Source organism: Myripristis murdjan, chromosome 12 (assembly GCF_902150065.1).
Source record: "Myripristis murdjan chromosome 12, fMyrMur1.1, whole genome shotgun sequence".
Taxonomy (NCBI): Eukaryota; Metazoa; Chordata; class Actinopteri; order Holocentriformes; family Holocentridae; genus Myripristis; species Myripristis murdjan.
The window spans coordinates 8,302,611-8,321,530 of record NC_043991.1 but is presented as its reverse complement, the minus strand read 5'-3'; the positions used below and the strand labels follow the sequence as shown (position 1 = coordinate 8,321,530).

At 40.1% G+C, this 18,920-nt stretch overlaps 2 protein-coding genes across 2 annotated transcripts; both read right to left on the bottom strand.

The window, feature by feature from the left end:
- Positions 1 to 1,496: 1,496 nt before the first annotated feature.
- On the bottom strand, positions 1,497 to 10,335 carry LOC115369230 (bile salt-activated lipase-like). The gene is made up of 11 exons (XM_030065793.1): positions 10,273 to 10,335; positions 9,506 to 9,653; positions 8,937 to 9,056; positions 8,649 to 8,846; positions 7,482 to 7,612; positions 6,146 to 6,253; positions 5,770 to 5,884; positions 4,573 to 4,756; positions 4,103 to 4,306; positions 1,878 to 2,081; positions 1,497 to 1,683 (listed from the first exon to the last, which is right to left on the bottom strand). Exons 1-11 carry the CDS (start codon positions 10,333 to 10,335, stop codon positions 1,497 to 1,499), a joined length of 1,662 nt encoding a protein of 553 aa, XP_029921653.1.
- Positions 10,336 to 12,042: 1,707 nt separating this feature from the next.
- On the bottom strand, positions 12,043 to 17,871 carry LOC115368993 (bile salt-activated lipase-like). Its single transcript, XM_030065477.1, has 11 exons — positions 17,809 to 17,871; positions 16,891 to 17,038; positions 16,665 to 16,784; positions 16,307 to 16,504; positions 16,043 to 16,173; positions 15,191 to 15,298; positions 14,961 to 15,075; positions 14,422 to 14,608; positions 14,057 to 14,260; positions 13,140 to 13,349; positions 12,043 to 12,270 (listed from the first exon to the last, which is right to left on the bottom strand). Exons 1-11 carry the CDS (start codon positions 17,869 to 17,871, stop codon positions 12,090 to 12,092), a joined length of 1,665 nt encoding a protein of 554 aa, XP_029921337.1. The 3' UTR covers positions 12,043 to 12,089.
- Positions 17,872 to 18,920: the final 1,049 nt, after the last annotated feature.

The following is an 18,920-nucleotide window of genomic DNA, read 5'->3' as shown; positions in this document are numbered from 1 at the left end:
CACAGCCACACAAGTCCACATCAGGAGGTAGGTGGGGTGGTGGATGGGTCAATCAACACAACTCTCACCCAGGCAACCCAGATTAGAGAGATTAAGTGTTCCTAGTTATAGACCGAGACCATGTCTAGTTTCTGGTTTTGGCGCCCAAACCTAACCTTCCCCAGTCTGAACTAAATGTTTTTTTTAATGCCAAAACATAACTCCTCTGCACATTGATGCATGTTTTTGCATATAAAATCACATGGAAAGGCAAAATTTGTGTTCATGGATATGTATTTGATTTGTGTCCACATGCATGAAATAAACTGACAATTTGTGTCCATGGAGACAAATGCTTAGACTAAATTTCATGACTATTGCATGAACTCCACTGAAACAGGGGTTGAGTAATTGCTTACCATGAGGATAAGTGTTTACTTTACTACTTGAAGGGTTGCAGAACCATCATCACCAGCGTCAGCTCTGGTGGTTTGATGCAACGGTTTTCCCCTGAGGGCCACACACCACTTACTGACCTTATACCATGCAGGCGTCTCAGAGGCAAGAGCTTCAAGTGGAAGTACGGGGTGAACTGCTGACATGAGACCCAGAAGGCAACAGTCAGCGCCGTCACTGCACCACCACCACCCCCCGTCACACTTGACAAACTGCCTGCAGAATGGCTGTTTGGTTTCTGACAGACGAGCTACATCACTGCAGAATGATACTGACATCTCCAGAGTCCCATCTACAGATCTATAACTAGCTGGGCTAAAAAGAATTAAGCAGTATAACACGAGAGGCTGTGTTTTATGGTCAATTACATCCCCACTGGGATTCGGTTACAGGCACAGGCAGGCACGGTATTTTATAGGAACAATATTGTCGCATAAAATATTTTAGTGACAACATTGCAAAATGTAGCTCAATAGTTTATAGCGACAAAATTGTTTTTATTGCAAATAAAATAGTGACATAAAATAGCAATCTCTGTATCTGTTGTATTATGTGCGTTACAGCACAGGACTTCAAAGAGCCACCGTTTGGTTTAATTTTTCAACTCTGTGCTACTGATCTTTTCTTTATATTCTTACTTGATTTTTTTTATTTATACATTTTTTATTTTTTATTTTATTTTACTTTAAAAATTGTAATAGTTTATGCAGTGGTTTTTGGTTTCTAAATCTGCTGCTAAAAGAGTTTTAAATTTGATGAGTTTAGCAACTCCCCATTTGGTCAGTCATTGTTGGAAAAATATTTAGTCTAATAAATGCAACTGGAGAGAGCGGGCATTAAAAAGGAGGATTAATACAGACAAAATTCCTGCACATCAATTCCAGGGGAAAACTGATCTGATCATAGATGTAACTCATACAAAAACTTACTGACAATTTCTGAATTTTATGGTTCAAACAATTTTTAATTTCATTTGCGTGTGTCAGTGAGGCCAGTGTGATATGGAATTAATTATTCCAATTAGGTTTTTTATTTATTGTTTTATTCAGAGTAGATGTCTTTTACGCAATATCATTAAGAGACGGGAGGCCAGGGAGTGTGCTGGTCCAGAGGCGTACGAAGCGAAGCCTCATCTTCTGCCCGACGTAGCTTTCATCCATCTTGGCGTTGAGCTCCAGGAACTGCTGTGTGGTGCTGTTGAATTCAGGCCAGGTCACAGGAACCTTCAGTTTTCCTTTGTTGGGGTCTCTGTGGAAATTATTAGAGAAAGAACACTGCACCAACTACAGTATAGATCCCAGTTACTTCTACTTAATGCACTCCATCATCTATCCAGGGCAAACTTTCACAGCAGTTAGTGCATCCAATAATGTTTCCTCACAAGTATAAGAATGTAGTGCATGAGGAGGTTGAAAATTTGATTGTGTTTGTTGTGTTTTTACCCCGTGCGGGCAAAGTTGGTCCAATAGGCAATCATGTAGCCAGACAGGTCTCGGTGACTGTCCCCATAAGCCTTTGGCGTGGCGAACGGTTTGCCGAAGACATACTGCAGATCGTCGGCGTGGTCAGCTCCCACCCAGTGGTGGTACGATCGACCAGCCAATAAGCTTGGCTCAGACAGCAGGTAAGAGTAGGTACGGCCGGACCTGATTTAAAAAAAAAAAAAGGAAAGAAAAAATAGAAATAGAAAAAGAGAGCAGTCTTCAGTCTTGGATAAACCAAGCAAAGAGAGAGCAAATTCACCTTGAATATAAAACAGAAATTCAGCAGCACTTCAGCAAGTGTACATAAATAACAATTTAATAATAAATTTGCTCACTGGAAATTCAGTTTGTAGTGGTAGCCTCGTCACACATTGCGGGGCAAGAAAAAACAACTTTCAGGGCTGCTTGGCGGATGTTCTCATAGTTTTGAACATCTTTTAGGTAGGTGGGTAGGACATCTTGTGTATTTGATTGGTCTGAAAAGGGAGGGGGGGCTACAAGGTGCCTTTGGACTCTTTTTTTTTCCTTTCTTTTTTTGCATATAATTGTAAAACCTTTAGATGAGCTGCTCAGAATCAGGCGGTGAGCGACTGGCAGCTCTCGACCTGCACATTGGAGACCTCTCGTCTTGGTCATGGAGCTACAGCTGCCTATACAAGGTTTTCACTCTTTCTATAGATGGGGCTCTGTCAGGGCAGCCAATCAGCTTTCTGCCTGCCTCCATACTGGCCACGCAGTTAACCTTAAACTGGCCTGATATTTCCATTAAGCATGTCAATAAATAATAAGGAGAAATGTATACCTGACAGATAGATAGACAGATAGATAGATAGATAGATAGATAGATAGATAGATAGATAGATAGATATAGACAGATAGATAAAGGATTTCTATTACAGAAATCAAAGAGCGTTTCTTGCACATGGTATGAATTTGTGGTTTCAGAAGTATTCGATTTAGTAGTGTAGCGACTACTACCACTACTTACCACTCCAGATGTGTTTTAATGCGTGCTCTCTTTTCCAACTGTGGACACATTTCCAAAGCATGTCCACCTCCACAGAACAAGCAGCTTCTCACCACAGGCAAACCCTCCTTTTCCTTAGTTCCATTATCAACTTTCTTATCTGCAGCTGCCACAGCGGTAGCAAAAATGCTTCCTTTTATTCTTGGATGCGGTTGTGACTTAACCCTCCTTACATCTTTGCTCACTGTTGGAGTGTCTTTGATATCTCCAAATGCTGGATCTGTCACAATCGTCACTTGCCTTTCAAGGACGTCTCCTCAAATCTCCTTAAATGTAGCTCTTTGTCTGTGGTTTTCCTGGAAATCACAGGCCACAGTTCTCCATTTATCCCTCAGCAGGTAGGGCAACGTCTTTATGATGACTAGAATATTAGAAGGCATGTTAAGCTCGTGCTTGTAGTTGACATCTTTCATAGCATATAGAGCTTTTGTGTCATCTGGTTGTATTGACGATCATGAAGGAGTTTTCTCCATATAAGCTGGAGCAATTTTATGTTCATTGCGAAAATGCTCCTGTAGCAAAGACTTGGCCTTTCTGAGGCCATATGTAGGCAACTTCTAACCTGGTCCCTTGGCTCTCCTCTTGTATATTGTTCCAGGTAATAGATACAATCTCTAGGGTTTTTGTTCTTGCTTTCAATATATCAAGGATTTAATGAATGTTTGGTACTGAAGTGGGTCAACGTCAGAAACTTGAATCTCCCTCTTGGGCATGGAAGAGAGACACTGTTGCTGGATTAATAACGCACATCCATGGACGGCCATAAACTAATCTAAGTAATAACAGAATAATGTTCTTGGTTCACTGTCTGCTAGCTCTGGAAAACAGTTGTTCATATTATGTGGTGATTGCTCATGGCTCTAATGTCTTCTGATTTCTTTGCTCATTTTAAAGCTGTGGCATTTTTGCAAACTTTTTTTTCCTTTTTTTCATAAAACTGTGTTTATGCACTTTGTCACTCTGTGAATTGTTTTGTCAAACACTGAGCAAACTGCACAAGGTTATAGGGATGTATACAAATCAGCATGAGATTGCTTATCATAAATATAGCTGTTATTAAATATGATTTGGGTCTCTTCCTCAGACCCAATTTTTTTATATCTCCAGATTAAGAATCGACTGAAATATTGTTTGTAGAGAAACAAGGAGTTCTTACCTGGCATTGTCAGCATGGAGATGGATCGCAGCCTGTGTGGGCACGAGGAAGATGTAGTCAGTGCCGATGGCCACAGCGGTGCTTTTGATGGAGACTTGGCTCGGCGTCGATCCCCAGTTGGAGGAGTATTCAGCGAACGCCATATCCAGGCCAGCTTGCCCCTTCTCTTTGGTGTACGCACCTAGGAGCCTCTTTATTTCTTCTCTGCAGAGGGAGCCAAACAGGGACAGAGCTCTGTTTTAAAATGGCCCTCACATCACTGTTAATTAAATAATGCTGCAACTCTAGTGTTTTCTGCACAAAAGGTTAAATACCTCTTCTGAGCGCAATTAGTAAAAGCCTGTCAACTCTACTTTGTGTACTTCACAACCAGTTGAACCCAGGTGAAGGTTTAATGGCTTACTGTGCGGAAATGCGAGAAAGGGCAATAAAACAAAATGCTTTTTTCGCTGTTGACCAGAGAGCCTTACACAGGGGTCTCCTTCTCTCCACCAAAGGAAGGGATGTCCTTTGATGTGAGGAGGTGGCCGTCCATGTTATTAACCCCGGCGAGGTAGTCAATGTCCGCGGCGTTGTGGAACAAATTGGCGGGCTGATCAGGCAGAAAGTCTCCATCAACAACAGGAGACAGAACCAGATAGTTCACAACGGGATCTGAAAAAACATCGACACAGTGTTAGCTGTCCTAAATTAATTTGTGTCATCGCTTTTTCATGAATTGTAGGAATACAGTAAAAACTCTCCATAATCCTAAAGAATAATTTTTGCTAATAAGTGCTCCATCAGTAGATGTAAAACATGAAATGTTCTCATATTTTCAATTCAATTCAATTGAAAGAACTTTATTATTCCATTAGGAACTTCAGTTGTGCAGAGCCTCAGTGCGTAAACTTCACATCACAGACACATACTAGACAACACAGCACAATACGAAACGACAGTATAACACAATGCATCACACAGGCAGGTGAGTGAATTAAAAGATACACATCAGTGAAAGAATAGGGACTAGTTAAAAAGGAGTATAAAAATTGTATAAAATGTACAAATAAATAAATAAATAGGTCAGTAGATCAGCCATTCATCCGTCTGATGGATGTGGGCACAAAACTGGACATAGCTCTCTTGGTTCTGAATGAGAGTGACCTGTATCTCTGACCTGAGGGTAAAAGACTGTAATGGCTGTGCAGTGTGTGGGAGGTGTCAGAGGCTATTTGTATTCCTTTTAGTTTAGTCCTTCTGTTGTAAATGCTGATGAGTGGGTTCATGTCCTTTCCAATTATTTTGCTGCTCGTTGCAATGATTTTGTTTAGTGGGTTGCGATGGATACTGGATAGAGAGCCAAACCAGGCTGTAATGTTGAAGCTTATTATTGAACCTGGAGTCTGCAGAGTTTCTTTAAGAAAAAGAGGCACTGCTGACATTTGGAGAAGATGGTTTCACTGTTTGGTTGAAAGGTGAGTTTATTATCAATTATTGTACCGAGGTATCTGTATGACTCGACCCTTCCTATTGGCTGGAATGATGGGAGGATCTTTACGGAAGTCAATTTTGATTGCAATTATCATTCCCTTTGTAGATCCTCATTAGTTGAAATAATGCAAATAATGGAGTTTGAGCTTGAATACAGTATGCAGATATATATACATTATAAAAATACTGCTCACAATCTGGGGTGCCAGGCTTGACACGGGGAGCAGCCATAGTGAGAGTCAAAGCATCAATCGATTTCAAACAGGCCACCATCGTGTCGTCAGTGGGGCAGCCAACCTTCTCGGCAACCTGGGAGGATAGTTGGCAATAAAGTGCTACTTTAAGCAAAATGTGTTCGCCTTATTTTCCATGACAGCAAGGGAGCGGCTATCTTTGTTCACTAATCCGCTGTTTGAGGCATGGCAGAACCGCATTTTTGAAGCTTGTCATGGTACACTTGGTTAGATTCAGAGGAAGATGCTGAAAAAATGGCGACCGATGGCCCAAAGTCCCAAAAAGCTGGTGTTTAGGCTACCATCAGTTGTTTAGGCAATGATACAGCACACATACCTGCAGGGCCACTTGACGCGGGTTCTTATTTACAGCCCAGGGGCAGAAGGCGACCCCGCTCTGGGAGATGGCTCTCTTGAACAGTCCTTTGTTGTGAGGAGTGAGAGTCTGTGTGTGAATGCAAACATTAAACATAATATCCTCAATGTCATTATTAATTTATTTGTGCATGCATGGCAATGGAAAAATTTGGGCCACAGGTTCATTGTTAAAGGAAAGGTTATGAAGTCAGCAAAATTGAGAGTGCTCAACCTAAAATGCCATGTTAATCTGGTAGATTGTGAGGTATCAAATTTGATATTTTGGCCTAAGGATGGCACAACAGGAAAGGTGATGGTGACACCAATAGTATGAGTGTGCTCAGCGAACTACTTGGGAATATGTCCATTTCATTTAGAGATATGTGCGAGCAGTGTGAGAATTAAGGTCCCCGCAATCAAGAGGAACCTTCTTTTGGAGAGTATGAATGCACACTTATTACAAATCCTGGCAACTGTCTGATTATATTTCATGGCGTCTTCTGTGTAAAGTTTATATTTTGGCCTGAGGGTGTTGCTAGAGGAAAGGTTAGGTCACTGCTAGAGGAAAGGTTAGGTGACTTTCCCTGGGGAGCATCATGGTGCTCACCAAATTTCATGGGAATCTGCCCTATAGATTTTGGATCACCTCCGTGACTTTAGCCCCCTGGTGGCAGGAGGCTGAACATGACCATGCAGGTGAGATTTAAAAAAAAAAAAAAAAAAAAAAAAGGAGCAGGGGGTGTGGTGAGAAAACTTCACTTCTCACTTCAGATTAAACAAATAAAAATCATGTTAAGATAGCCCCTATATTTACATAATCACTAGTTATTTTGATTAATTTAAAATAATAAATGCCACTTAAGTTAGCAGGATTTTCAAAATTTAAATATAATACAACTATCATACTGTGCTGCAAACAAGTTTAAACACATAATCTCTATTCAAAGGAAGCACTGCATCCTCTGCATCCTCTGCATCTGAGTGCTCAGCTGAAATATTTTTATGAGTAAAAAAAAAATGCTTTATAAAACACTCATCCTGGAACTCAAAAACACTAGCATGAAAAAGTTAAGGTAACACTGCAGTATAAAACACACAATACAATCATAAAATGCAATATGACAATGAAGACTGAAGCTGCAGAGGCACAAAAGATCTGTGCACAACTGATTTTATAATCAGCCGCTTCGTGCAATAAAATGTGTGTGAATGGAGTTTGCAGTGTGTGGGTTCCTCTCTTACCTGTTGTGACTTACCCAGATCCACACATCACCTTGATGCATGCAACATGTCAACATTTCCTGAAAGCCTCTCACCTGGAAGCTGACGCTGACTCCTCCAGCAGACTCTCCAAAGATGGTGACGTTATCAGGGTCTCCTCCGAAAGAGCGGATGTTCCTGTGCACCCAGGCGATGGCGGCATGCTGGTCCCACAGACCGTAGTTCCCTGTCAAGAGGACCATCTTGAGCCAGAGGCATTTTACTCACGCAGCCAACGAGGCTGCTGACACACAGGCCAACAAAATGTATTTAGATTCTGAAAAGAGAGCAACCAAGGAGTGAAAATCTATAAACTACATCTCATTACATTCAAGTAATACACCTAGTTTTACAATAGAAAATTTGCAGTGTAAAGGATATCACCACACCTTGGCTCGCAATGATGAAGGCCTTAATGGCTGGAATACATGAGCAAGTTTTTGACTAAATAGCCATGACATATTAAAGGCTTTTTTAATGCACGTCCCTCTCTAGAGCCTCAGATTTCCTCTACAACTCCAAGTCAGATCAAAATTTCATGCCTCTTCATGCCTCTGCCCATTCTTCTTTCCTCAAAATTTTCCCACAATGAAGGTCATCTCATCATAAATCATCAGTACAATAATTTAAAGCAAGACATACAGTACAAGCCAAAAGTTTGGACACACCTTCTCATTCAATGCGTTTTCTTTATTTTCATGACTATTTACATTGTAGATTCTCACTGACTTCTGCACAACACAACTGATGGTCCCAACCCCATTGATAAAGCAAGAAATTCCACTAATTAACCCTGATAAGGCACACCTGTGAAGTGAAAACCATTTCAGGTGACTACCTCTTGAAGCTCATCGAGAGAATGCCAAGAGTGTGCAAAGCAGTAATCAGAGCAAAGGGTGGCTATTTTGAAGAAACTAGAATATAAAACATGTTTTCAGTTATTTCACCTTTTTTTGTTAAGTACATAACTCCACATGTGTTCATTCATGGTTTTGATTCCATCAGTTAGAATCTACAATGTAGATAGTCATGAAAATAAAGAAAACGCATTGAATGAGAAGGTGTGTCCAAACTTTTGGCCTGTACTGTAAGTGCCTGACAGCAATAAAAAAGTTAAGGCATGGGTTTAATTTTCCTCACAGTCCACTGATAGACACATACACCGGAAATCCTCCATGTTATCAGCTACAGCTTGACAGCCACTGCCTGTTGTTTGGACCCACCAGGTAACGCAGCATCGCCGGTGCTGAGGAAGCCCAGGGTTCCCACACGATACCCCACCGTCACCACGATAACATCCCCCCTGTCTGCGATCTCCTGCCCGCTGTACAGGTAGTTGTTCAGGAAATTAGGTCCCATCGAGCCCCCGACCAGGAAGCCTCCTCCGTACAGCCAAATCATCACAGGGAGATTTGACGACACTGGGGGAGAAAAAGCAAAGAATTAACAAAATCTATGAAAGATTCTAGCACCTGAATTTGTTTTTATTGCTGGAAACACAGAAAAGCTACCCTGTCGGCCATGAGGAACCCAGATGTTGAGGTAGAGACAGTCCTCGCTGCCAAAAGCTGAAGTCTGCAGCATGCTCATCTGCAGACACCTCTGGGCAAACTTTGTAGCTTTCAGAACACCTGAGGAGAAAGTAGCTTTTTGAGACCAATGCCATGGCTACACTTAAAAAATTATTGATTTACACAGAATAAAAATCAATTACTCCTCTGTTGAAAGACTGGAATAGCTTATCATGATTATGGCCTCGTCAAAAACTCAAATATGCAGCAGAATTATGATGAGAACTATGATTATTTTAAAGCCCATCAAAACCACCGCTAAAATCCTCTGTCATACATCTATTTGTGAAGCCAAATTAAGTTGTATAATGTTGTAAGATACATCTAGCATCGAGCTTTAATGCAACACCAATCTTGCAGCAAATCAGTTTGTCATTCTGTTGGCTTTCCTGTCAGTGATGGATCAACAGTGCACTATCTTCCTATTTAGCTGCTGTTTAGTTTCATTGTGCACAAATGTTGGATTCAAATGTTTTAATGTGTGTTTGTCAGATTGACGTTGAACACACCCGTCCAGCCAGGGTGAGGTCTGGGTTTCTCAAGTGTTCCCGGTTTGGCAGCGAAGGGGATTCCTTTGAAAACATCCACGGAGCGGAAGAGCCCAAGGCGGATATTTTTTCCCTGAACACTGCCACCTTCTGTCTTCACCACACCCAGCTGCAGACAGAGTCAAGAGAGTCAAAAAGAAGTAGAGTTTGCTTCTCATATGGTATATCCATACAGCCCCATTCACAACAAAGTAACAAACAGTACAGTACTTTTAAAAACCAGCCGGTAACTTTAGACTGCATTGTTTATGTTGTAGAGATATTGAAGGATGAACCTAAGAAAATGTTTTTTTTTTTCCTTATCTGATATACAATGTTTTGAAAATTACCTTTTTCAGTCTCCATGTTCACTATAGATAAGGTAGCACTGACCATGTGAGAAACTGCAAGCCATTGTGAATTGTTTATTTTCCTTTTTTCCTCAAGTGAATCGTCTATGTGCTAGTATTTTGAACCATCTGTTCATTTTCCAGCTGATAATTTGCAAACCCACAAGGTTGTCTGGGTTAATGTGAATTAATCATCTACAAACTCCCTGTCGTAACAACAGAGTAATTGCAAAAATATGCATGTAAGTAGGTATTTTCACAGTTCCCCCAACCATAAATCAACTCAAAAAAAGCAGATGAACTAATCCACACAGATTCTGTATGCTTTTGATTGATATGTGTTCATATTAATTCTGTGAGATAAAATTATACATATATATATGAAAAATACCGACTTACAGACACTGCTGAGGCTGTTCCCAGGAGCAGGGCGACAGCCAACACAGTCCTCAGCGGCTCCATGGCTGTGCAAAAAAAAGTGAGGCCTTTTCCAGCTGTCTTATATACCTGAGCAGTTTGTAATGTTACACAATCTGTATGGCCCCATGCCCCCCCCTGAAAAACTGGCTCTAAAATTATGTAAAATTATGGATGGAAAATTTTCATTATTTGTACTGATGTTCATTAATGTGCTCTGTCCCCTATCAAATAATAAATAAAATAGATTTGGGCAATAGGCGTTTGTGTAATCCTGTACTGGCTTTGCATTTTCAGAGTTATTGTTTTTATGTGTATTTTATGCATTGTTTTTCATACTTGTACACATACTTCAGGTAACTGTCAATTTTTTAATATTCTCTCTGTATTTGTATGATACCATTGTAAAGCACTTTGTAACCTGTCTGTGTGAAGTGTCAAAAGAGCTATACAAACACATTCTGCTGCTATATGTCAGGGCAAAGATGATCAAATGTATTTGTGTTTTCAAATAGTTCAAGCTTATATCTGTTTTCAGATTCTTGTCATTGCACCAAAGAAAATCTGAGCAGGTGATATGCAATTATGAGTGTAAAAGACTGACAGGATGTGGGGTTGGAATACTTTGAATATAGAGATTTGTCACATCAACTTTTGTCTTTTGATCCTATGGTGACTCTGATACAGGCATGTAGGACCACTGAGAGGCCTGAACCAGGAATCTGTTTTATTTTTTTTTCCCTCTCTTTCGTGCGTCCTGTCGGCTCACGGTCTCCTGTCAGCACTGGGGAGGAGAGCGAAGCTGGCCTTGACTCGTGAGAACAGGTGGACAGATTCTCAGACAGATAAGGAAAGAGGTTTGGCACAACAAGCAGTGCTGCTGATGAACTAGTTATTACCCCTTTGTTACATCTAGGCCACTAAATCTACTCTGAGCTGCAACACTTATATTTTGAAGATTGATTACAGAATATTTAGTGATACTTCCTAGCACTGTAAACTAAACAATTTCCTCAGTGCCGTCATCTTTCACGTCTGTTTTGAATGTTTATTTTGTGTCACTGATTGTGCGGCCTGAGCCCCACCACTAAATTGTTATCTTTATGTTTTCGCTCATAGGTGAATTAGGTAATGGGAGTTACATAACTTAACGAATTGTGTAACATTATTACTTATGTAATGGAGTATAGAGTAACGAGTTCCTACTTAAAATTGAATCGGCCCAATTTTATCACAGTGGTCGGCTTAATATGATGTGACTTACATCTGTTTTTGTGCACCACCAAGTCACAAATATAGCAATTTATTTCTTTCTTTAGTTAGTTAGTTAGTTATATTTGCCACTATTTTTTAAAAGTCATAGTATGGACTGACAGTATGGACTGTCAGAAAGTAAAAGTAATTTGAGTGCAATAAGGAGTTGTCATGTACATATGGACGAGTTGCAGAAGTTATTATGTAATCACTACATTTATAAAGAGGAGTAAAAATAAATAATTTTGAAAGCAACTTCCCCAACAGTTCAATTCAAAAATGCATAGCTGTAGTAAAACAAAACTCTATTTTTACAGGTGCCATAAATCTAAATGATATTGTTTAGCATCAATACTTCCATTTTATTATAGCTTTGTGATACTGTGAAGCGAAAAAAGCATTCATTACAGTATCAAATAAAAAAGCAGAGTCAAAGTATTGCATTGGTCATAAATTTATTTTTGCTGTAAACCACTTCTGACATGATGCTTTTGCTCCACAGTTCAGGTCTACAGTGTACTGTACATGCACAGCAGAGGCACATTTTAGACACTGCTGTCGGGCAGATTGGGCAGCGTGCTGGCCCAGAAGTGCACGTAGCGAACCCTCATCTTCTGATGCACGTAGCTCTTGTCCATCTTGGAGTTGATCTCCAGGTACTGGTGTCCGGAGCTGGTGAATTTAGGCCAGGTAGTGGGCACTTTAAGGTCTCCTTTGTTGGGGTCTCTGTGGAGACAGACGCATCAAAGAGCAACTGAATCATGTTTTAGGTCTTTGGATAAAGATAATTTGTCTCCCACTGCTGTGCTTATCTGTCATGAGGTTTCAGCGTCTGCTATGACCAAAATAATGTGCAATGACCAAAATAATGATCAAAATGCTTTTTATTGTATGTATTACAATGATCCAAGTCCTGTTCGCTATACACAATCTGTGTCAATGTCAATATATGTTGTGGAAGTGTCTGCATAGTATCTCATTAAAGGAGTACTCCAGTGTTTGGGGCAAAGGAAGTAAGTAAATATTAAATATTTTAAAAACTCTTGATGATTGTATTCTTCCAATTTGTCACTGTTAAAGGAATACTCCATTTTCTGACTCAGACTGAGACAAGATGTTCGATATCAGTCTCACATCTGTACATCCAGTGGTCCGGTTTCTATGGGTTGCATTTTGTGCTAGCTTAGCATAAAGACTTGAAGTCTATGGGAGTCATTAGCCTAGCTCTGTCACAGTGAAAAGAAAAACCTTACAGCAACTCTTAAGCTATCTTACTTACAGAATGTGCCATCATACAATAAACACATTTTCAAGGTTTATTTTTTCCACTTTGATAGAGCTAGGTTAATGACTCCCATAGAGTTCAACTCTTTATGCTAAGCTAACACAAAATGCTTCCCAGAGGAACCAAACCACTGGACATACAGAGGTGAAAATGATATCAAACATCTCAGTCAGGGTAAGTCAGAAAAAGGGTGTTTTTACCAAAAAACATTTGAGTATTCCTTTAACAATGCTATGACAAATTCATGCATTGTACCTGGGATTAAAGTGAGCCTGATTCTGATTTAAAGAGTTCAGGTGTAGCATTATACCCAGTTTTGGCAAAGTTGGTCCAGTAGGCGATCATGTAGCCGGAGAGATCGCGGTGCTTTGACCAGTATGCCCGAGGTGTAGTGAACGGCTTTCCAAACACATACTGGAGGTCATCAGCGTGATCCGCTCCCATCCACCTGGGGTAAGGCCTGGCCAAGCCGCCCATACGGTTGGGCTCTGATAAGACGTAGGAGTAGGTGCGACCAGTCCTTAGGTAGGAAGGAGAGAGCAGGGATGTGATTATGAATACATCAAACAGAGGGAGATAGTTTAAAAAAAAAATAAAATTAAAAAAAAAAAAAAAAACAGGATAGAGAATCTCCAGTGAAACTGACTCAAAAATCTGGAAAAAAAAAAAAAGAAAAAAAAAGAAAAAAGAAAATGTCATGGACTCAGAGAATGACATAAAAACTGTAGGGGGTTCCAGCTCTAATTGCAGAAGAACCAGAGATCCTTATTAAGAATGTTTTTGCATTTATTTATTTGACTTTCATCACCTTTGCATCCCATACTGAGCCTATCACTACGCTACTATTATATATCATATACATATACACAAAGGGATAATGCTTTATATTGAGGCCCTTATAATAAGTGTTAGATAATCAGTAATAAGGCCCTTACAAGTCCTTCATATGATGCTTATTAACATTAACATGTTTTAGAAAGGCTATATAAGTGTATTAATAATAGCATCAGAAACATGTTTTTTGTTAGATTAAAAAACAGACATAATTATTTATGATAACATTACAAATAAATTTGACTAACTTAACTATTATGTCACTGTTAAACCTTTTCTAAGCTTTTTTTGCTTTATTAAGGTTAAAAAATGTTGGAGAAGTCACACATACAAAATATATACTGCATGCAGATATATATATATATTTTTTTATCAGTATGGAGATGTTCTCACGTGGCATTGGCAGCATGAAGGTAGAGGGCGGTCTGTATGGGAACCAAGAAGATGTAGTCTGTTCCGATCTCCACAATGGTTCTCTTAATGGTCGTCTGGCTGGGGTTGGTGCCCCAGTTTGAAGAGTATGTGGCGAAAGCGTTGTCCAAACCAGCCTGGCCTTTCTCCTTGGTGTACGAACGCAGGAGCCTCTTGACATCCTCTCTGAAATAAGGAACCAAACACTTGAAAATCAGATTTGATAGTGCAGTTTTATACCAGGAAAAAAAATGTGTCAGTTCTAACAAATTTACATTTGCTCTGAGACAATTTTTGGCATCATATAAATTTGCTGTTTGCGCTGTGAGCTGCTGAGCGGAACTCACACAGGGGTGTCCACCTGGGGATTGTTGATTGATGGGACATCTAAACCAGTGAAGACGTGTCCATCCATGTCGTTGACGCCAGCGATGTAGTCCACATCAGCGGCGTTGTGGTAAAGCTTTCCAGGCTCATCCGGAAGGAAGTCCCCGTCGATTGTAGCGGCCAGGACCAGCTGGCCCACAATGGGGTCTGATGGAGACAAATACGATCACACACTCATTTCTAGGCTAATTGTACTTAAAATGGCTGCATACTACTATGCTTTCCTTTCCTTTCTTTTTTAATGGTTTGGTTGCCTTTCCTTGTTTCATCTGAGGTGACATATATTTTAAAATGACCACAAATGAACATTATGCTGCCTTCAGCTACTCATCATGGCGTACATTTTCTTGTTTATCCTATTTCATCTCCCAATCTCCTCTTTCTCACATTTTATGGTCAAAGCAATAATGTTGTGCCTCTGATCCACTTGTGATTGGCTTTGATAAAGAGTGTCTTTAAATGTCCAAAATGTAAGAAAGGCTGCAGGTGGACTTCTTACTGTCGGCTGAGCCGGACGGATCCAGTGAACCGGCCATTGTAAGAACTCTAGGATCAGTCATCTTCAAACAGGCAACCATGCTGTCATCGGTGGGGCAGTTGACCTTCAGTGCAATCTAGAAAGACAAGACAATCCTTCACATCATGTCTAATTGTTTCCTTCAGAACTGCAGCTTCTTATGTTAAAAAGGAGCGTTAAAAGTTATAGAAAACTGGGGATTTGCTCTATACCTCCTCTGCCAGCCTGCGGGGGTTCCTGTTGACAGCCCATGGGCAGAGGGCGACCCCACTTTGGGAGATGGCTCTCCTGAACAGTCCTCTGCTATGGGGTGTGAGAGTCTTGTTTGGGCACATGCACACACACACACACACACACACACATATGCAAACACACGAATTAGAAAAATCTCTGCGCCTTTCCTTTACCTCGCTAAATTAAGTTTACCCATTACTCTTAAGCCCATGATACAGGAACAGTTTTCTTCAGCCGATCAGAGACAAGGAAGGTGGTCAGGTGACCTGTCAGACTTCAAAGATAAATGGCAGACCACGCAAAGTGCTGCAACAAGAGCACAGAAATGCTCATTTTTTATTATTTTTTTTTTTTTAAATAAATTTAAGTAAACTAGCTGTTGGCACAAAAGTAAAAGAGGGTATTTTGTATTGTAAACAAAACTACATGAACCCATAAAACACGAAAAAATAATAATTATTATTATTACCTTTTCAGTAGAAAACCAGAGACCATAATAACAGTGATGGCCACAGTCTCTCTCAAATTTGTCAGCACTGCCCATTGCCCTCTTTGCCCATTGCCCAGTCACTCATACTCATTGCCAATTGCCAGCATTTTGTTTCATAGCCTTTACATTTTGTAGCATTTTTTAAATATCAAATCTCATTTAACTCCACAACTGTTGTCTTTGTTAGTCATTTTTTCCTCATGTTTAAAATTGATACGACATACGCTGAAGTGTTTCAAAGCTTTAGAGGCTATCCAACCAATTTTTCAATTAACTGCAATAAATGCTTTGATTTAATCGTGCATGCAGTGAGCCAAAGGTGCAGGAGCCAGCCTCTCACCTGGAAGTTGACACTCGCTCCGCCTGCAGACTCTCCAAAGAGGGTGATGTTGTCAGGGTCTCCTCCGAAAGAGCGGATGTTCCTGTGCACCCAGGCGATGGCATAATGCTGGTCCCAGAGACCATAGTTTCCTGTCCAAGAACAAACTCTGTGCTACAAGTGGTTTGGCTTAAAGACAATGTCACATCTAGGTAATATGCTGTGTGAGTTCAGTTCAAATGGTCATCACCCACCGGTTACTGCTGCAAATAAATTTGCACCTACCAGGTAACGAAGCATCACCGGTGCTGAGGAAGCCTAGGGTTCCCAATCGGTATCCCAGAGTCACCACAATGACATTCCCCCTGTCTGCGATTTCCTGTCCACTGTACAGGTAGTTGTCCAGGAAGTTGGCTCCCATTGAGCCTCCAACCAGGAAGCCTCCACCGTAGATCCAAACCATGACTGGGAGATTAGTTGACACTATAGGCACCAAAGAAAATAGCAGATTGTGGTTCAGTTTTAACAAAAGAGTATAAGAACAGAACGCAGACCTTAAAGGAATATTCCAGTGTTCGTACAGAGGTGAAAACGTTATCAAACATCTTGTCTCACTCTGGGTAAGTTGGACAAAAGCCTTTACCTGAACGGCCATGAGGAACCCAGATGTTGAGGTAGAGACAGTCCTCACTGCCACGGGTGGAGGTCATCTTGAGGTTGACCTGAAGGCACCTCTTCCTGTATTCAGTGGCTTTCAAGATGCCTGAGGAGAGGCACACAGATGATACAGTGTTTTCATGACACATTTGCTGTTGCGCTTATTGTCGCTCTGTTCGGTGATCATTTGAATCATTCGAGTCCATACTCACCGTTCCAGCCGGGGTGACGCTTTGGGATCTCAAACCTCCCGGGAATGTCAGCGAAGGGAATTCCCTTGAAAATGTCCATGTGCCGACGAAACCCGAGGCGGATGTTCTCCCCCCGCACCAAGCCTCCCTCCGTCAGCACCACACCCAACTACAATCAAGAGCATTAAGCCTTATTGATAAGAATCAGGTTTTAGATTTAGTTTAGACAGTCAAGTGCAAAAAAAAGTGCAGGAATTCAAGTCCAGGTCAACTGATGTTTGCACAGAAAAACAGATTGAGCTGTATGACGACGTGGCATTCTGCAGCAAAAAATATGAAAAAATCATTCAAAAGTCTTGCTTAGACTGAAGAGACTGGCAAATTATTTCCACTCTGGCTTAAAATGCACAATGTTCCTTCTTGTGCACTGCACCATATCATTTTTTAGTTTTCCTTTAGTGAAAGCAACAGCAATTAAGGTGAAACATATCAAATGGCAATTCTGATATAATTCAGTAGCGTCTTTTTTTGTGGAATAATGAAATAGACAGAATCATACATCAGATATTTAACATATTAGTTCAAAGAATGGGTAATGGTTTGAAAAACTTGAAGAAAAGCCAAGAAAACTGTAGGCATATGAAGAGTTTTGCTCCAAAGGAAGATATCCAACAATTGAAAAAGAGACAAGTCTTGTTTTTATAAAATGACTGATGGCTCAAGATAAGAATGAATTTCACAAAAAGTAAATATCAGTCACTATAGATATAACATACAAAATCTGACCACTAATTTAATAGTGAGACCTTCGTTTGAAAAATTAAAGCACTTTTACTGAACTTTCTGCATTTTAGAGCTATTGGATAATGAACCAGATGATAGTATCTCCCAGACTGGAACCACTCTTCATATCTCTGTCAAATTTGCTTGAACACTTACAGATGTCGCAGAGATAGTCTCCAACGAAAAAGCCACAAGCAGCAAAATTCTCAGTTTCTCCATCTTGACCCAAAACTGAAGGAACGAAGTCGACTTCCACCCAGATTTTTATAGCAGAGGTGTGTAAGAGACCCCTCCCATGTTCAGCACATGACCAGCGCTGCTCTGCACGTTTCTCATCATTACACAATACATTTGATAGGCTCCCCTCATCCTCTTTACTTAACCTCACCCCTTAAAATATAAGATACAAATAGAAAAAATAGTTTCAGTCAGTCATTTTATTGAATGTTCCAATGAAATAAAACTTTCAGACAGCGGATCAGTTTGACCAGGTCTGTTGCTTGCCAGATAGATTAGCCATCATTAATTCAGAACAGCTGCTAATTACCATCACTTAAAAAAACGGTAACACTTTACAGTAACAGTACAACAATTAACATTAGTGAATGCCGTAATAAACATTAAGTAACAGGTAATGAACATTAAGTAACAGTTAACTAACCGTTAACTAATGTGTCTAAGAATCATTTACTAATGCTGTTCATGCTAAGGTATTAATTTATATTTTATTTAATTTAATTATATAATTATTGTAGATATTATTAACATTAGTAAATTCCATAATAATCATTAACTAACAGTTATTTAACCATTACGGCATTAACTAATTGTTGTACTGTTATTGTAAAGTGTTACCAAAAAAAAAACATGTAATTCCAATCTTAGTCATTTTTTTTATTGTTTGTTTTGCCCAGTTATGGATTGGGGAAATTTTCAGATCTCTTTGGCTTATGAATAATTCGATAGCTAAATAAAATTGGATGGTCAAGGTAAGATCAAGGCTATTTTCTACAAGGATTTCATCCAACAGTGGCAATATTCTTATGTGCAAAGTAACAAGGGTGAGCTTTCTCTCTAGACAATGATGATTGCTAAATTCTGAATATTTGATTTGGCATCAGGGTCAGCTGCCATTTCCTCCAAATCCTCTGGACTATCCAATTTAGTGAATAAGGTGAGAGGGTCGCTTGTACAGTCAACATTTGGTTCTTGATATTGATAATAAAGCAAGAAGTGATCGGGCTAAGATGCTTTGGCCTCAGTCTGTG

What these genes read in the sequence shown, in the direction of transcription:
- LOC115369230 (XM_030065793.1), bottom strand. Translation starts at nt 10,335, where the DNA reads ATGGAGCCGCTGAGGACTGTGTTGGCTGTCGCCCTGCTCCTGGGAACA. An exon ending in GAACAGCCTCAGCAGTGTCT is followed by an intron (nt 9,654 to 10,272) that starts GTAAGTCGGTAT and finishes CTCTGTCTGCAG; the next exon opens with CTGGGTGTGGTGAAGACAGA. An exon ending in CTCCATGCTGACAATGCCAG is followed by an intron (nt 2,082 to 4,102) that starts GTAAGAACTCCT and finishes TTTTTAAATCAG; the next exon opens with GTCCGGCCGTACCTACTCTT.
- LOC115368993 (XM_030065477.1), bottom strand. Translation starts at nt 17,871, where the DNA reads ATGGAGAAACTGAGAATTTTGCTGCTTGTGGCTTTTTCGTTGGAGACT. An exon ending in GAGCGAGTGTCAACTTCCAG is followed by an intron (nt 15,299 to 16,042) that starts GTGAGAGGCTGG and finishes TGCCCAAACAAG; the next exon opens with ACTCTCACACCCCATAGCAG. An exon ending in ACCAACTTTGCCAAAACTGG is followed by an intron (nt 12,271 to 13,139) that starts GTATAATGCTAC and finishes CTGTCTCCACAG; the next exon opens with AGACCCCAACAAAGGAGACC.